General features: G+C 41.0%; 2 protein-coding genes across 2 annotated transcripts in view; both read right to left on the minus strand.

Moving 5' to 3' along the window:
- The window catches only part of lrpprc (leucine-rich pentatricopeptide repeat containing), a 50,449-nt gene extending 42,283 nt beyond the window's left edge, over window positions 1–8,166 (minus strand). The window contains exons 1-11 of the mRNA XM_058651998.1: window positions 7,956–8,166; window positions 6,773–6,975; window positions 6,210–6,332; window positions 5,858–5,979; window positions 5,489–5,547; window positions 5,240–5,326; window positions 5,007–5,133; window positions 4,770–4,914; window positions 4,190–4,347; window positions 3,974–4,079; window positions 3,622–3,729 (exon numbers count right to left, since the gene is read on the minus strand). Coding sequence (XP_058507981.1) covers window positions 3,622–3,729; window positions 3,974–4,079; window positions 4,190–4,347; window positions 4,770–4,914; window positions 5,007–5,133; window positions 5,240–5,326; window positions 5,489–5,547; window positions 5,858–5,979; window positions 6,210–6,332; window positions 6,773–6,975; window positions 7,956–8,158 — 1,441 coding nt within the window. The 5' untranslated portion in view covers window positions 8,159–8,166. The remainder of the gene's footprint in view (window positions 1–3,621; window positions 3,730–3,973; window positions 4,080–4,189; window positions 4,348–4,769; window positions 4,915–5,006; window positions 5,134–5,239; window positions 5,327–5,488; window positions 5,548–5,857; window positions 5,980–6,209; window positions 6,333–6,772; window positions 6,976–7,955) is intronic.
- Window positions 8,167–9,161: 995 nt separating this feature from the next.
- On the minus strand, window positions 9,162–11,818 carry znhit2 (zinc finger, HIT-type containing 2). The gene is made up of 2 exons (XM_058651805.1): window positions 11,754–11,818; window positions 9,162–10,961 (listed from the first exon to the last, which is right to left on the minus strand). Exon 2 carries the CDS (start codon window positions 10,923–10,925, stop codon window positions 9,219–9,221), a length of 1,707 nt encoding a protein of 568 aa, XP_058507788.1. The 5' UTR covers window positions 10,926–10,961; window positions 11,754–11,818; the 3' UTR covers window positions 9,162–9,218.
- Window positions 11,819–17,144: the final 5,326 nt, after the last annotated feature.

Here is a 17,144-nt window from a genome sequence, read left to right on the forward strand (position 1 = left end):
ACTTAGGCTAAGCAATAATCAGCCAGACTTATACTGACTTTCTGGGACAGCTTTTATGGGAAAAATAAATAAATAAAAATATATATACAGTATATATAAATATGCTTTTCTGTCTCTGTACGATAAAGATGATGCTACCACCTGCAGCTGGTTTTTATTAACTGACCCCAGAGAGTGGAAACAGCTCGAGTGGCTCTGTTGCAACGTGAAACAATCCAGTCGAGTAATTTTATTAACATGACCAACTCTCCCACAACATCTAAAAGGTATAAAAAGGACATTGTGGTTCTACAATAAATAAATAACAAAAATACAGGAAAATGCAATCCAAAAAAATATGGTCTATATTGTATGTTGGGTATATATCATAATGTCTTTTTACAGTCCCAAGTCTTCACTCCGTTGTCTTTACACGGCAGTAACATGTTTTATTTCCCCCATTTGAACAATTTAGATTAAAAAAAATTGTGACAGAGGAGCTGAGAGTCTGACATCATCCAGAGGAAAAGTGTTGAGTGAACCACTCGTTCTCTCCTCCTATCTTTGGACATGAGTACCTGTAACCTGTGTCTATCCATCTCTCTATGTCTTTGATTCTGTAAAGGTGGACTTGTTTTGGCTGTGAGGCAATGACAGGTTGTTTTTATAAAAAAACAGGAGCAAATATAAGAAAATGTCCAGTAGTAAATGAAAGGGTGAATTCCAAAGTGCTGTGTTGGTGCCACTTCATTGCTGTCCTCTCCGTTTGAAAGACAGAGCTGCATTAAAAGCAGCATGAAAAAGATGAAGTCAGATAGAGTGAGGTGAAGGAGGGTAAGCAGACTAGACAAGGAAGCCTTTGCATCTCTCTTCACCTAAACACACAGGGCTAGAAACACTCTCAGGCTCCCCTCCCTGTTTTTCTTGCTCTGCCTTGTCAGAAGTGATAAGAGGGTGCTGCGTCGCGAGAACTGACAAGCGGTAACTCGCTGGCGGCAGGTGGGAAGTTTGGTCCAGCATATGCTTCTGCTAAACCCACCAAATCCACACCTCATCAAAATGCAAAGGGATTATTTTCTTCACCCTACTCTCCTTATTCCTCCTCACCCCAACCCCCCCCCTCCAATTCCAAGGCTCTGGCCTCTCTGCCTGCTAGTGACACCTGTGGACAAAAAGTGACACAGCCTTTAATATTTCATGGGACGTGAACAGTGGGGCGCGTAATCCAAAGTGAATTCCCTCAGAGCGCTTGCATTTACATGAAATCAAGTCACTCTGCATCAGTCACATCACCTGCACTGCCACCCCCACCCCACCCCCCGCCACACACAAACACAGACACACATGTCCAGCAGCCAATGAGTGTCGAACGCAGAGGCGAGAGGGAGGGGTAAAGAAGAAACTGCATCATTTATGGAGGGTTGAGGCCAACACCATCCACAAACGAGCGCGTGAATAGATTTGAGAAATGTCTTTCCTTTCTTGCTTTCTGTCCACACTGCGATAAGTAAATGAAAGCTGTCTGATGTGTCCGTGTGGTTTAGAGTCTGTGCGATTAAAGAATTATAGTCCGTGTGGTGGTGCAAGTTTAATTTCACGTCTACTTCTCTTCTCCATGCTGTCAAGTCAGGCACTGAGGCATCTCACCATTCAAAGGGAGAATCTGTCTGAACCACACAGACAGGTCAATCTGTGGCATCGCCACACAAGTCTAACCAGCTTCTCCTACCTGCCAGCTCAAATGCAATCAATTAGCTGACAGGGGAAATATACATCATTTATTAATCTCTAAGAACCCCAAAGAGAGAACCAGACCACCGAATAAATAAAGCACTTAAAAGCCAAGACGCTGCCGAACACATTTGACATAGCACATTCACTAATGAGTTGTGAATTCTGACTTGTCTCAAAATGCCGCCCATTGGTCACAGAGACGATTTCTACCGCAAGCTCTCGACTCTTGAAAATAAAAGGTGAAAAAAGGAGAATGAAAATAAACTTGCTTTTTCAGCCAGAAACTTGGAGTATGGAGACGAGAAGAGGAAAAAAAAACAGTGTTCAGTCAAACTGAAGAGCTCTGTAAAAAGCTTTAGTTATTTTACAGTTTAAAGATGTTTAACACTGAGGAACTCAATGTGAGAACATGTAAATTAAAGACACACCTAATATTGAAAAAGTGAGGGACAGTAAACACTTAGGACTAAGCAACAACTTCAACTTAAAAAAAGTTTTTAGGAAAGTCACTGGAGCACAATGACCCCCAAACCAATGTGCCTCAGGTTGTGTGCGTGTTCATGTGTGTGTCACACATGTGCTGAGGCCACACAATCATCCTAACATGAAGCTTTGTGTGCTCTCCACCATAGGGTCAAAATCCCCAGATCATACATGCTTTGCACCACTTTCTTCCCTCTGCAGCTTTTGCAAAGTTGATATGATATCAGCCAGGTAACGCAGTAATACTTGGTGTATTGTTGGTTATGTTACCATTTAAAAAATTCCCAGGGCATCAGAGGAACCTCATGGGTATAACTTTCTACTGAAAATATACTCACTATCATCAAGAGCAACAACCATACAAAAATCATACTATTGCTGCCTTGGTATTATCCATTAATGACTGCATCCAACAATTAGGTAAAGATTCATCTCAGTAAAGAAAAGAAAAGACAATCAATTGCTCTAGAAATACAACCAGAGGTTAAGAAAAAAGCAAAAAGGGAGATCAGGAAAAGGATCAAATATGACATTCATGTGTGAGACCACTATTGAAAGTGGCTGATGCTGGGAACTTCTACACTGGGTGATCAATTCAAAAGCTGTATTTGTGGGTGAGTGTGTATGTACATAAATGGCCAGATGGAGAAGAATTGGCCTTGTAACTGGAGGGTCGCCAGTTTAAATTCCAGGACAAGGCTGGGGCTGGGATGCCCCTGAGCAAGGTGCCCATCCCCTTTGATCCCCAGGCACAGATAAGTGCTGCCCTCTGCTCCTAGTTTGTGTGTTCACTACTGGTGTGTGATAGAGATGGGTTAAATGCAGAAGTCTCGTGCAGGGATCAGACCTTTTTGCCCTTGACTCCCCCCAGCCAAGTGAAATCTGTCTAAGCCTGACCACTCTGTGTGACATTAATATTTGAGGGAAAGTCTCTTTTAAAAGCCCTTTCTGGTATAGCGGACAGAGGGAGTCACAAACCCCTGTGCACAGAAAAAAATAAATAAATGTATGTACGGCTATTACTAGGCTCATAAAGAAAATCCTCTTCTTGTCAGACTGGATGTACAAACAGCTTGAGGACATGTATTTTTCATGTTTGGTGCTTCACAGCTTTCAGATCAGACAACAAGGTTGTCACGACAACTCATCAAGTTCAAATAGTTTTTGGGCCAGTAACATACAAGTGACAGCATGATTCTGGGATGTAAGGTTTACAGCATAAGATAGAAGTACTGTATTTATGAAGTCATCGGTCAACAAATAGGTTTGTTTAAATCGCACAATGGAAACAAAAGCGCTCTTGTTGGGAAATTTTGACAAATTTGTAAAGTAATGTAAAGCTTCAATGTTATCACTGTCCGAGAGGAGGTTATTTAAACGTGAGTGTTTGTGCATGCGTGTGTGTGTGTGTGTGTGTGTTTGTACCAGCTGTGTTCCTGTCCTTCACAATTTCTTTGAGGAGGGGTAAGAAGTAGTGTGGCCTAATGGGTACATTCTGCTCCTTCAATAACTTCATCAGCTCCAAAGACATACCTGTAAAAAAGAAGAAAAAAAAAATCATTCAGGTAATTCCAGTTACCATCACCGCAGTTACCTGATGTAATTTGCAGCTGAACATTTGTCAAGAAAAAGGGTTAATGCCTTAAAATCATATTGACAACTTACTGAATAGGGCTGCAATGTACTCAGAAATAATACATTAAACTAAAGACAGATATAAAAACATTAATGTATTTCTGACGGCGAAGACAAATGAAAGGAAGCAGTGGTGCTGTACCAATCTTATTGGCCTCCAGAGCACATCGCAGAGAGAAGATGAGTGGGGTATTGTGTCGTTGAGACTCCTGGAGTTCTTTACAGTAGCTCGAGATCTTCTCCACTGCCTACAGGACAGGCACAGGGGACAGAGAAATTACTACTCAATACATGCTGCAAGTGTTAAAATGAATTCTACAATTGGCACTATTGGCTCTTTTAAGTCAAACTTATATACCGTGTCCATGTTGACACAGTGTCTGAGGAAGAAGTTGCCCAAGGTGGGAGAGTCATTCTGGGAACTATCAGACTCCCCCACGGAGAAGGTCTTGAGGATGAGAAAAGCTGTGTCTTCCTGACCCTGTGTGATGAGGCTCAGACAAAGGTTCATGGCATCTACAAAAACAACAGACAGAAATATTCCTTAGCCTCAAAACAACTTCAATGCAGCTGATTCAAAGTAAAATTGATTGATTCAGATATCAGGTTCTTTCTCGGTTTCTTATTTCACATTGACGCTTTAACGGACTAATCACAGGAACGAAGCAGCCTACAAGTCAACATGTTTCTGCAATGCGAGTATTACGCAATGTTTCATATTTACGTAAGTAAATAAACTGTGGCTAAAAGTGAGACAGTAAAGTACAAAAACCTTTACAGCTTTGAACACTTTTTAGTATTTAAAAGCATCAAACTCCGGATTTTTCTTTTTCTTTAAACCAATCACAAGAACTAAGCAGAGCTCCACTCTTGACTGATACTGTTATGGCTGCTGATGACTACAATGCTGTGGAAAACAATAAGGGGTGTGTGTATACCTGGAACGTAACCCCTCTCTTGCCTCAAGCGCTCAACCATCTCTGGGACGTGCTGATGATGTCCAGCCCTGGCCAACGCAGAGATGACCTGCATGATGTCCCGGTCCATTAAACTGCAGTCTGCTCTCTCTACTTCCTCCATGGTCTGACACAGGGAGAGAATAGTGTGGGTTTGTTAGGGAAAATAAGAAAAAGGGAACATTGACTGAAGGAAGAAAAAGAAATAAAGCCACACACCTTTTTCATACCGTCCACGTCTCCCTTTTCAGCATAGGCAGAAAGCAGTGATACATATGTGTCAGGACCTGGTTCAATTCCTGCTCCCTGCATCACAGACAGGACGCTCTTTGCACTGTCGATGTCACTGCACGGTGATAAAGAGGATGTTTAAAATCTAGTTACACCAGCAAACACCAGTGCCATACAGTGCATTTAAAGAGAGGAAGAAAAAAAAAAGCAGTGACACTCACCCTGCACGAGCGTGGCCAGTGACCAGTGAGTTAAAAACAGCCTCGGTGATGGGCAAATCTTTGCTCTTCATGAAACCCAGTATGGTGCTGAGAACACAGAGCAGACAGTTCAAATGGAAGAAGACAACAATCTAAAGAAGGAATATCCTTTATATTTAAAACATGTATGTATGTATGTATGTATGTATGTATGTATGTGGTCGATAAGAACATCAACTTTACTGACTGGCTGATCCACAGTTTACTCACCTCGCTCCCTCGATATCTCCATCCTGGCAATAGGCTGCTATGAGTCTCTGGTAAGTAACCTGGGAAAAAAACAGGATGACAAGAATCACTGCATTGGGGTTGTATGCCTTTGAGAACTAGTGCAGCTGCAATTTGCATCTGTAAAATGGTAGCTTTTAAATTTAAAAAGGTAGTGAGTGCATTTTTTTTGTAAAACTGAAATTATCACAATAGTTACATGTATGACCACCCGAATGCAGTAAACAAATTTCAAAAGGCGAAAATGTGTTTTGTGTGGTCAATATTTAACAGTAATAAATCTAATGCAAAATGTCAAAAAAAGGAATATTATTTCAATCGCTACAACAAAGCAGTTGCATTGGAACTTACTCTGTTGGGCTGGACATTAGCTGCTTCCATCTTGGCCAGGAAATCGGTGGGGGAGAACTTGAACTCATTCTGCAGGTAAACCTTTAGCAGGGCGTTGTAGTGACTAACATCAAATACTGCACCTGAAGAGCAATGGTTAAAGCTATAACATCAACTTATACAACATACAGTTACACACTTGTTGAATTTCTTCTGTGTATTCAACATTACATTTCAACAGAAATGCTTTTACCAAAACTTGCTTCAACTCAGTCATAATGTACTAAGACAAACCAGACTCTTCCAAGAAGCTATGGAAAAATACATAGGCAAATAATATGATTATATTGATGCCACTGGAGTGGCCTCTTACCCATCTTCTGCAGCTTTTCCCACACACGGTGGGCCAGCATAGTGCGTTCCTCCATAGGCACCTCAGGCAGCAGGGACCCACAACTACGCAGCAACAACAAAGCCTGGTTACCAGTGGGATAACCTTTAAAACAGACAGAAACGGAAGGATCGTGAGGAAGGATGATAACACATCAAAAATGTTTGATTCACATGAGCATTTTGGTGTAAAACAAGATTTGTACTAAAGTTATAATTTGTCAACAAGACAAATCCAACACAAAAACAAACTAGAAAATTGACCTGGAAATAAATTGATAAGCATCTCTGTTTTTCACAGCTTAGCACAGCTTGAGTTTTCATTATAGCACACAGGTAGCTACACTTTCTGGGATAAGAAACAAAACTAGAACCCAAACATAAACCAAACCAGTGTTTGCCTGTGTGAAAGCATTAACTGAGGAGGAAGCTGCAAAACTTAAACCAAACTGAACCTCTGCTAATATAGACTGATCGCTTTGTTTCTCACACTGACCCAAAGACCACGATTTAGTCACATGTCCATCTGTTGTTCAGCGTGCCTACCTGTCCGGCAGATATCATGGAAGAAGCGGAGCAGTAGTGTCTTGGTGATGCGGCCCGTCCTCCTCACAGAGCTGTCCAGTTTGGCCAGAGCCCATTCAAACTGTTGAGCCTGCTGGGACTGCACAGCACTGCTGACCTCATCCTTCTTGTCTGCTGCCACAGAATATCCACGCACACACCCGACTGTATATGGCCATACACGACTGGAAAGGACGACAAAGTGACATCAGAGACAAAAAAATAGTGAAGAGAAGCATGAAAGAATGATTATTCAGAAAAGGGAAGAAGGGAGAGAGAACACAGGTCAAAAGAATGATGGCCAAATATGACTGCAGGTATAAGAGAATTTTGGGGGGGTTGACGAGTAAATTAATTTGTTGTAAAAAGCCAAGAACAGACAAACAAGACTGGATCCACCTCTGGTGTATGGCTGTTTTACAATCATATTAGATGGTACAGAAATGGGAGTAGACAGAAAAACACTGAGACATTGTGCTTGTCACTATTTATGTTGTAAATTGGGTTGTTACAATAAATCATCAGTAGAAAGTGAGTCCCTATTTTAACAGTTTGGGAACCACAGATGTGCAGTAGCTCTGGGTGCTTTTACATCAAAGGTTTAGGCTGCAGTCATGACCTTGAAAGAAAAACCCTCACCAGAGTACACTATACCAATATTTATCATCTTTAACATCAATGGAGGCCTGTAGCCTCATATTATGCTTCTTCCTGAGTGATTGGTCATGAAAAGGTTTAAGAAAAGCATCTACTGTAACTGTAGCATCACAGCCTGGATGGCTGAAGTTCACTGAAGGGCCTCTTGCTAAAATGTATCCCGAATTTAAAGCTAAAACAAAATAGCGACATAAAACTAGAGCATCACTAGTAGGTCCACCATCTAAAATTCACATACTACTTTTATCAGGCTGAATTACAGCATAATATGTTGGTAGCATGGATACATTGATACATAACTTCTGGGGTTAAACACAATCCATGTTTTTAATTATAAAGCTTTTATAATGTGTGTTATAATGCTACAGGGTCCACAAACTACATTTAATTGTGCAGGTAATATCGATGTAAATATCACATGTGTGGTTCAGACTGTCATTGAGCCTCAATGACATCTCTGCGTCACACATGGAGGGCTAACAAGGGCTAACAGGCTGCATCATGATACCTGATGGACGCGTTCGCTGGGCAGATGAGTCTATGACAAGCTCCAGTCCTGGAGAAACCGGGAGCTCCGCTGTACAGTCGACTGAGCGGTGCTCCATTTCTCTTCGTTCCCGTGATGTGACGCAAGCCCGAAGGCGAGATTTTGAGTAGCCGGGCTGATCTCAAGAGTGCGGCCATGTTTGCTGTCGCAGCGTGAAAGGGCATCCGTACCACATGTCTTACCTAAGAAAGAAAGTATCGCGAGAGTATCGTCAACTGAGCATGTGAGATCTTTTTCGCTCATCACAATTCATAATACACGTGAAGAGTTAGTATGTATTATGAAGTTATTGTTGGACCTGTAAAATATACAAGTTTTTTTTGTCTTCAAGCTGAAACCAAGATGCATTTGTCATGCCCAGTCCTAAAACTAGAAACATTTATGTCTGCATTTGTATATATTTAACTGTTCATCCACTGGCTTATGTTGGAAGAAACGTGACTTAAATAAACGAGTAAATAAATAAATAGAGAAATAAATTAATAAATAAATGGATCCATCCAGCTTCTACAGCTTTGTCACAACGAGGGTGGCAGAAATTAATAAATAGATATGTTTTTAAAAATAAAAAATATTTCTGTATTATTTATGTATTCATTTATTCTCTATTGAGTTACTTATTCATTTTTCGTCCTTCCTTGCAGCAACTAAATGACATTATTGTGACCTTTTTTGTCAAATGGAAGAAGAAAAAAAATAAATGTTAACAACACCCATTACTGTGCCACTTACGCCATTGATACTGTATAGTCTCCATTATAGTACAATTACAGTTGACTTGTTCAAGGTCAAAGTATTTTAACAGAGAAGTACTAGACTGGCTTACTATGGTGGCAAAAGTGGGTAAACATTCACTTGCACTAGCTTCTGGAATTAGATTTTTAAAATACTTTCTAAGTTATCATTTAATTAAAGTACATGAAAATTGGTAAATTGGATATCCATCAGTTCATCAATTAGCTACTCAGTTTAGGACTGGTTATGGTTATGGATGTCTGTGTAAATAATGAAATCAACATACACATTAGAGGTCAACAGTGACCACACAACAAATGTTTCTCCTGTTAGAATAATTATTTGGCCATCTTTCTTAAGTCTTTTATTTGGTGTATTCATAGATTTCGAGCAGTAATGAGCATATTGGTGAATTACACAGTCACAACTGAACAAAGTCTTCATACATTTTAATTACAATACAAATATCAACATGTTCAAGAATGCTTTTCATTGGCTCACTTCTTCAATCAATTTACTTTTCCCTCTCATCTTCCCTTTTTTCAAGTTCCCCTCTACGACAGCCTTTGCTTTCTCCAGGCTATTCCTCACACTCTGTCTTTTACTGTGTTCAGTCCATAACTCAAGAGCAAGTCGGCGAATCTGGGGTGCATTGTCCAAGACCCAAGCTTGAAAGAATTCACATTTTTTGCTTGCCAGGAAGTACTTCTGCCTCCTTGCCCCTTCCTCTCCCTCTTTAGACAGGGCTGCTCTTGCCTGAGAAAGAACAGAGCGAAGCTGACTCAAAGCTGCCAGGCAGTATCCTGTAGAGTCTTTTCTATCTCTGCCAGTCATGACGTGAGCCACAGCTTCCAGTGCCCTGGCTGGGGCAAGAGGATCTTCCTTGTCGAGGTAGCCTCCACTCGAAACAGTGTCTCCACAGTCTAAAGCCTCTTGGACAGAGCTGAACACTCTGCTTGAGCTCAGTGCCTCTGACAGAGCGAGAATCATGTCACATAATTCAAACATCAATGAATTAGTGTCACCGTTAAATAGACACAGACTGAAGGTGTAGCCAAATAGTGCATTGACCAAACTGTAGCATATCAAGGGAGATGGATTTGCACACAAAGAACTCAAATTTGGAATTTTTGAAGAGATTGGAGGCACAGAGGGAGCTGTTGATCTTGCTTTCCCCTGGCTTGTTTCCTTTATATTTCTCCCTTTAATCGCTCTGAACTTTGTAGATGTTTTGGCCTCTTTCTGTGATGTCTTCACTTTGTTATAAGCATCATCTTCATCCACGGCAGTTAATAACTCACTCTCCACTTTGCTGACTTCCTCCACCAGCGTTGTCCCTTCCTCATTGTGCTCCTCCCACCATGGCTTCCAGAGGGGAACTAACCCGCCAAGAGCTCCAGACTTCATCAGATCAATAAACTTTTCCTTTTCTTTGCCATCAAGCATTTCCCACAGCTCCTCCTCAGAAAGGTTGTCCACATCCATCCTTGAGAGCCGTTCTGCCAAGTCCAGCCCCCCTTCAGCATGTTCGTCATCTTCATCAATGTCTCCTGGCAGCATATCCCCACCTCCGATCTCTTCTAGTTTTCTCAAAATAGCCTCAATTTCTGGTGTACTCCCCTCTCCAGACTGTTGGAGATCTGCTAACCTGGACAAGAGTTCCACAACCTGTACTTTCTCTGCTGTGTCCTCTTCTCCTTCACCTGACACAATACCTGCTTCTTTTAACAACTGTCCCATCCCCCCATCTGTTCTTTCTGCCATATGTCTCAGTCCAACAAGAACCTCCTGCATTTTCTTTTTGTCGTTACCCTCTGTTTTCCCCATATCTTTCAGTTCCTCCAGAACAGACTCCTTGTAAAATGCTTCTGAGCAGTCAGTGTGAGCTGGGCTCTGGTAGCAAACCAAGCCACAGTATTGCAGGTTACACCGAGGACAGGTGTAGCAAGAGGGTTTACATTCACAAAACATGCAGACCACATTTCTCCCAGTGTTACTTCCATCCTCTGTGGATTCCTCCGCTTGTGCTGGCATAAGCAGCACATCTTGTCCAGAAACAGCTCCTCTGGACGGTAACAGAATCCCATCTTTGGTCACCGACTCGGGCTCTGCATCAATCCACTCTTCCTTTGGACCAATGTCTGTCAGAAGAGTTCTCACAGAAGACGGAAGTCTTCGTCTAATGAATGAATTCATGTTGTATCAAAAGGTGAAGGCCCCACAACAGGTAACCTAAGAATTTAATAGATTACAATTAAAATTATTAGAATGTGTGAGATCCTGTCACAAAGTACATTTCAGCAAAAAATAAGAGGACAATTTTTAGACAAAAGTTAAGCGCCATTTTTTGTTAGTACATAAAGAGTACAGCGTTGAAAAAAGGTACAAATTCAAGATACCAGTGTCAACTCAAATGTGGACAGTACCCAATCCAACTTTAAATTTTTAAAGCTCATTTTCTGTATTGTGAAATTATTTCTGTATAAAAGCATTTGATATTTAGATGTCTGCGAAGGTTCTCAATCATCCAGGGTCATAGTCATCTTCAGGCGTTAGCAGTAAGCAGTGGGACTTGCTTAGTTGAAACAAATAAGTTGAAGACTATTTAAGCCAGAGGTTCATATAAGAAACCATTTGTCAACAGACAAGACAACTGTGAAACGTGGAGTTGTTTAACAAGACAGATAAAAGATACATTGTTTCACGTTGTGACTTCAAATAAATAAACATTATACAATAGGGAAACGCGAATAAAGAAAGTCTATTCAATACAGCATTTAACATTTGAGACACCTTGACGAAAACACAAAATCGCCACTGTAATATTGCGAGATCGCGTTCTTGTATTTCATCCACGGTGAGATGTTAACATTAGCACAACACAGTGCGCATCGTTACATTATTCGTAACGCAACACAAAATATACGTTGTGGTCGCCACGAACATTTATTTAGCAGCACTCGCGGTCAATACAAACATTGTTCAGTGTAACTCAAAGGTCTTAAACATGAAAAAAGAACTTACTCGTTTGCTCCAGCTACGTTTCACACTCGCTTTGACAAGAACCGAGCTGCCATGGCGCATTTTGATGACGTATGATTTACTTCTTCGTCGATATTTTACTGCAGTCAGCATCCACACTGTTGGGTAATACTGCCGCCCTCCTCCTATTACTGTCTCCACCAGTAACTATTTTCTGTAGTTGTGTTGTTTAATTTTTTTGTATTTAATGTGTACATTTTCTAAAGAACATAAAGTAGGGGTTCTCATCTTTTCTTACTGACTATTAAGTAATGAGCTTGTTCTGATAACATAATGGAAATTGTTTAACTATTTGTTGTTGTATTTTTGTCAACAAAGCCTTATTCTATAATTGCTTTTATTTTGCTGTTGTGTGCACATTATAGCTGCCTATTAAAACATTTCCAACAAAGTGTGGAAAACACATATTATAAAATGAATTGGTAAGAAGATACTATTTCATACATGCCGATTTGTTAACCCAACAAATTAAATAGCAAAAATTAAATTTTTACATCTTCAAGTCGACACCAAGTGAAAATAACTGCCATGTTTGATCAACAGGTAAGTAAATAGGAAAATACTTTGTCATAAATGGTCTTGCCCATAGATACAACAAACTGTTGTGCTTAAAAGTTGTTGATTTTTTTAAATTAACACTATGTAGGATTTGCTCTCAGGTTCCTCCCACAGTTGGTGAACAGTGCTACAACTGTCGTAAAATATGTCGAGGTAATGTGCATTTGTAGTCAGTGACACCAGTGAATCAAGACTTCTAATGTACAACTAACCATGTCTTCAGACCATGTACAGTACTCTATGTTATAGTATTTTATATACAAATATGATTACATTGTTATTATTTTTCAAGACACTACAAAAGAAAACTAAAATAATGACCTACTGTATGACATATGCTATAAAGTAAAATGTTGTGGTTCTTTCTGTGGCATAAACCAGAAGTTACATAGTGCTAATACAGGCAGTGCAGACAGGCTTAGACAAGGGCGCAATTCACCCTGTTGTGAGTTCATTTACAATCAAATTAATGAAATCCTTACATTGTGTCGCTTTAAGGTAGAATCCCTTTGTTTTTTTCAGACAGCAGCCAATCCTATTTAAAGGACTCATCAGAAACATTTGCAAGTCTCTGAATCACACACTGTTCCTCCAACTAATTTCCTGTCACTTTGCGTGTCCTTTATGCCTGTCTGTCCACGTGTGTGTCTTTCTGACTGTGCCGTGTGTGCCTTCCCTGGGGTTGTTTTCTATAAGGTGATTGTCTCCTGCAGGGGGTCAAGCATGGTAAAGGTCATGTAGGTGGGGAGTTGTCAGGTGGCTGTCCACCCCTCACTGGGCCAATGGGCTCCTGTGCTGCCTGTCAGAGTCTGTGGGGAAAGGGGGAGTGGGGAAGTGGGGGTCGGAGGTTGGCATGTGCCATGCTGTCTTGGCCCTGCCGGGTGGCTGTCATGCCAGCAGTCCTGGGTAGGCTGCTGTTTCCTTGTGTCTCTTTTATTATTTTCTTCCCCTGGCATGTCTTGTGACATGTTCGAACCCCCAACACGAAATCCACAAGCTTCTAACTGTTGTTGGACTGATGTTGTGCAGTAGAATCTCATCCAGGAAGGTTTGCAAAATCTCTTTGTCCTCTTTGCACAAGTCTGGGCACAAACAGGTTTGGCATTTGGTTTTCACTTAAAGATCAAATGTTTTCACTTTTCTTTTTCCGCATTTTACACATTCTACAAGTACTGTAGCTAAGTCTTTTAATTGCTGTCAGCTGAAGTTGTTAGGTCCACTAGACCAGTGTCTCCCAAACTCTCTATATCAATTCATTTACATCTATATTTTTGATCTGATAAATTAATCATTTCCTAGAGTTGTTTGGTAAATTAATTAAAACTTTGTTTTAATTAAACACACACACACACACACACTCACTCACACACACGCACACACACGCACACACACACACACACACAAATTCTGCAGTCTGCCACCAGCTGATAGGTGACAAGGAACAGGCTCTGCCTTTTGGGCATGTCCAACCCTGGTATGTCTGGAGCTGTCTTCTGTACAGTAGTGTGTGTGTGTGTGTGTGTGTGTGTGTGTGTGTGTGTGCCTTGTCAGGCATAAACACTGACCTTGTCAGGACCAGTAGTCCTCATGGGGACCAAAACCTGGTCCTAAGAACATAATTTCTGAGGCTAAGATTTGAATTGTGGTTAGGTTAAGGTTAGGGTTAGGGTTAGAGATAATGTTTTGTTTAGGTTGTCCAAATTAATGTAAGTCAATACCAGTTGTTAAAAGGAGAGCTGTGTGGTTAGTGAGAGTAGACCTATGTTGATGTGTAGACTGTTCTGTCACCTGTCAGCTCAAAACAAATCTAGCACTGTAGGGCTCCTAAAAGGGAGACTGCTTGTATGTGTGTGTTTGGGGGGGTTAGACTGGTGAGTGGGGGTGTCTTGTCTGTCTTGCCCCTTGCACAGTTTCTACTGGGGCAGCCAGAAGCAAGTATTTCAGTTTGATGGACAGACTTTTGGACATACACTCAAACTTGAACAGTTTTTCTTTTAGTCCAAGTAACACATGAAAATAAATTAAGACTTTGAGAAGATATTACAATATCCAAATTTGTATGATAATAAGAAATATAAAATTCACTTTTGAATTTTTTTTTTTTTTCCATTAATTTATACACTGAAAAATCTACCAAAAATGGGAATGCAAAAAGTCAGATGCACTGTTCAAAAACATTATCAAACAACTGCAATCATACATTTCTTCCATGATGAACTTCCAGAATTGTCAGCTATAAAAGAGTGTGGTTTGAGAAACAGTGTCTGCAGTGAATCAGTGTTACTTTTTGGTGATGGATGGAGTATGCAGCAAGCTCTTAATTGAAAGCGGACATAGCAACAACAACCTCACTTTCTCCCTCACCCTCTCATCTGCCCTTTCGTCTTTCCTCCATATACAGTTTTTATGAATGAACCCAAGAATATATGGGCCCACCTCCCCCCACATGAAAACATCAATGTACTCCTTCAATAATTAATCTCCATGATCTATTATTTACCCTTTATTTTCCCCCTTCATAAAAAGGCTTAGCCTTGCCTTCATAAACCTCTCTTACTCCTCCTCCTCTAACTTTTTCCGTCCACTCTTCTTCTCCCACTCTCCTTTATAATTTCGCCAGGACACTCTTCATATAAACAAATTCCTGTATCCTGTGCTGCTCCTTGATCTGCTTCGACAAGTAGATTTCCTCACTCGAGTGTGGACGTATGTGTGTGTGCTGGATGCAGTGCAGCATGTGATGTGCTAAAACACAGGTGAATGGAGCGGTAGCCTCTCAGCGACCTAAAGTGGCTGTTGACAGCAGTGACAGCAGAAGTGAGTGGGGATGGTGGAAGAAGAAATGGTTTCTGTTTCTCTGGACAGAACTGGTCTCATGTCTCATCTCAGTAACAGCAGCAGTAATTCGGGGCCCAAGCAGTGAATGGCACATTATTAGCAATTTAAATCTGTCTTCTGGCCCATTTTTAAGGGGCTAAAAATTACATTTTCAAGGGCATTTTCAGCCTGACCTCAGTGAAATGTTTTACCTAACATTCTAATGGTCTGTTTCCCAAAGACTGGGTCAGGACCCACAGTTGAGTTGCGGGAGTTTTTTTTTTTTTTCAACCCTGACATATGCTTGACATTATATGCATAAAACAAAGTTTTAATTAATTTACCAAACAACTCTAGGAAATGATTAATTTATCAGATCAAAAATATAGATGTAAATGAATTGATATAGAGAGTTTGGGAGACACTGGTCTAGTGGACCTAACAACTTCAGCTGACAGCAATTAAAAGACTTAGCTACAGTACTTGTAGAATGTGTAAAATGCGGAAAAAGAAAAGTGAAAACATTTGATCTTTAAGTGAAAACCATTACAAGAAGACTTTTTGAACCTTTTTGGACTGAAAGAAAACCAATCGCAAATCTATGTGGCAATAGTGTATGCCTCTGAAATGGGGAATCTCCCACAACAATGAAAGACAACCTTTTAAATACACTCAGCCGAATTCAGTGGAAATGTGTTTAAAAGAAATATGTATGCAGGGTGAACCCAGCCGAGTCTGCCAGAAATGGCCGACTTATAGCTCCCCCAGGCAAAAGTCATTAGACGCCATTATTAGTAGATAACCAACGCTCCTAGAAAACAACAACAAACACGTTTGCTGACATAGTTTTCATAACTCTACATACGTCATCCGGATCATTGGTCTGATTGGTTGTAGGTCTATTCAATTGCGTGCAGAGGCATTTTGATCTACTTCCGTTCGTCACACCCCTTGCAAGTGGGAGATGACTTCACCTTTTCCAGACTCATCCTCAGGCCAGTAAATCTGACTACATTTGAGTAAATTTCAGACTCTCGTGCAAACATATATGTTTCTGCACCTCTAATGAAGAAGCGATACTTTAAATATGATCAAAATATGACCATGATATACTTGTATACAGAAAGCATGGCCTATCTGTGGCTTCCCATGACTTGGGAGAAAGTCTCAGTGAGACTTCCATGTTTTTCTCTCAGCTCCCCCTTCTCTTTTGCCGTCTCCATCACACCATTCCCGCAGGAGCAAACCTGAGACTGAGTGTGTATCAGTGTATCACCCACCTCCATCTGCCTAACCTCTGGCCCCGCCTCCCTCCATCCCCATGAGAGGGAGCAGTGGATCAAGAAAAGGCGAGGCGAGGCAGAAAGAGTGACGGAGCGACAGAATGAAGTGTGTCTGTGTCTCAAAGGATTGGTCTCTGTCTGTCCAAATCAAGAAGTGAGGATGTGATTGCAGGGGAGACAGGGGAGAGGCATCCTTTCTGTGTGTGTGTGTGTGTGTGTGTGTGTGGTCCATGTTGAGCTGAGGTGTCATATGTGAAGATCACAGCTTCACGCTTGTGGCAACCAGGGATGACACTCTAAATCACTGAAATGCCAGAGACATCTGTGCTGTGATATGTTGTGTGTGCATGTGTATGTGTGAACGTGTGCATGTGTGTGTGTGTGTGTGTGTGTGTGTTTCCTGTGAGACCTTGGTGGAGATTATACCACTTTTAGAGTCTGAAAGTGAAAATGTTATCAAGTATGTCACCTTGGAAAAACAGAGAGTGACATGGTCTCATCCGGACACTGACGCACGCACACACACACATGCACGCACGCACACGCACGCACACACACACAGACCTCAGTTGAACCCTTCTTTGACACGAGCAGTCACAAATGTGTTCAATGTCACTGATTTAAAATGGATGCATCGACACTAATGAATCAATAATGATGTCGTACATGTGTTTAAGTGAGCTCGTATTTGTAATGCTACCACTTGGACTGACTA

Source organism: Solea solea, chromosome 15, assembly GCF_958295425.1.
Source record: "Solea solea chromosome 15, fSolSol10.1, whole genome shotgun sequence".
NCBI lineage: Eukaryota > Metazoa > Chordata > Actinopteri > Pleuronectiformes > Soleidae > Solea > Solea solea.

Coding starts and splice junctions, on each gene's coding strand:
- znhit2 (XM_058651805.1), bottom strand. CDS start 10,925: ATGAATTCATTCATTAGACGAAGACTTCCGTCTTCTGTGAGAACTCTT.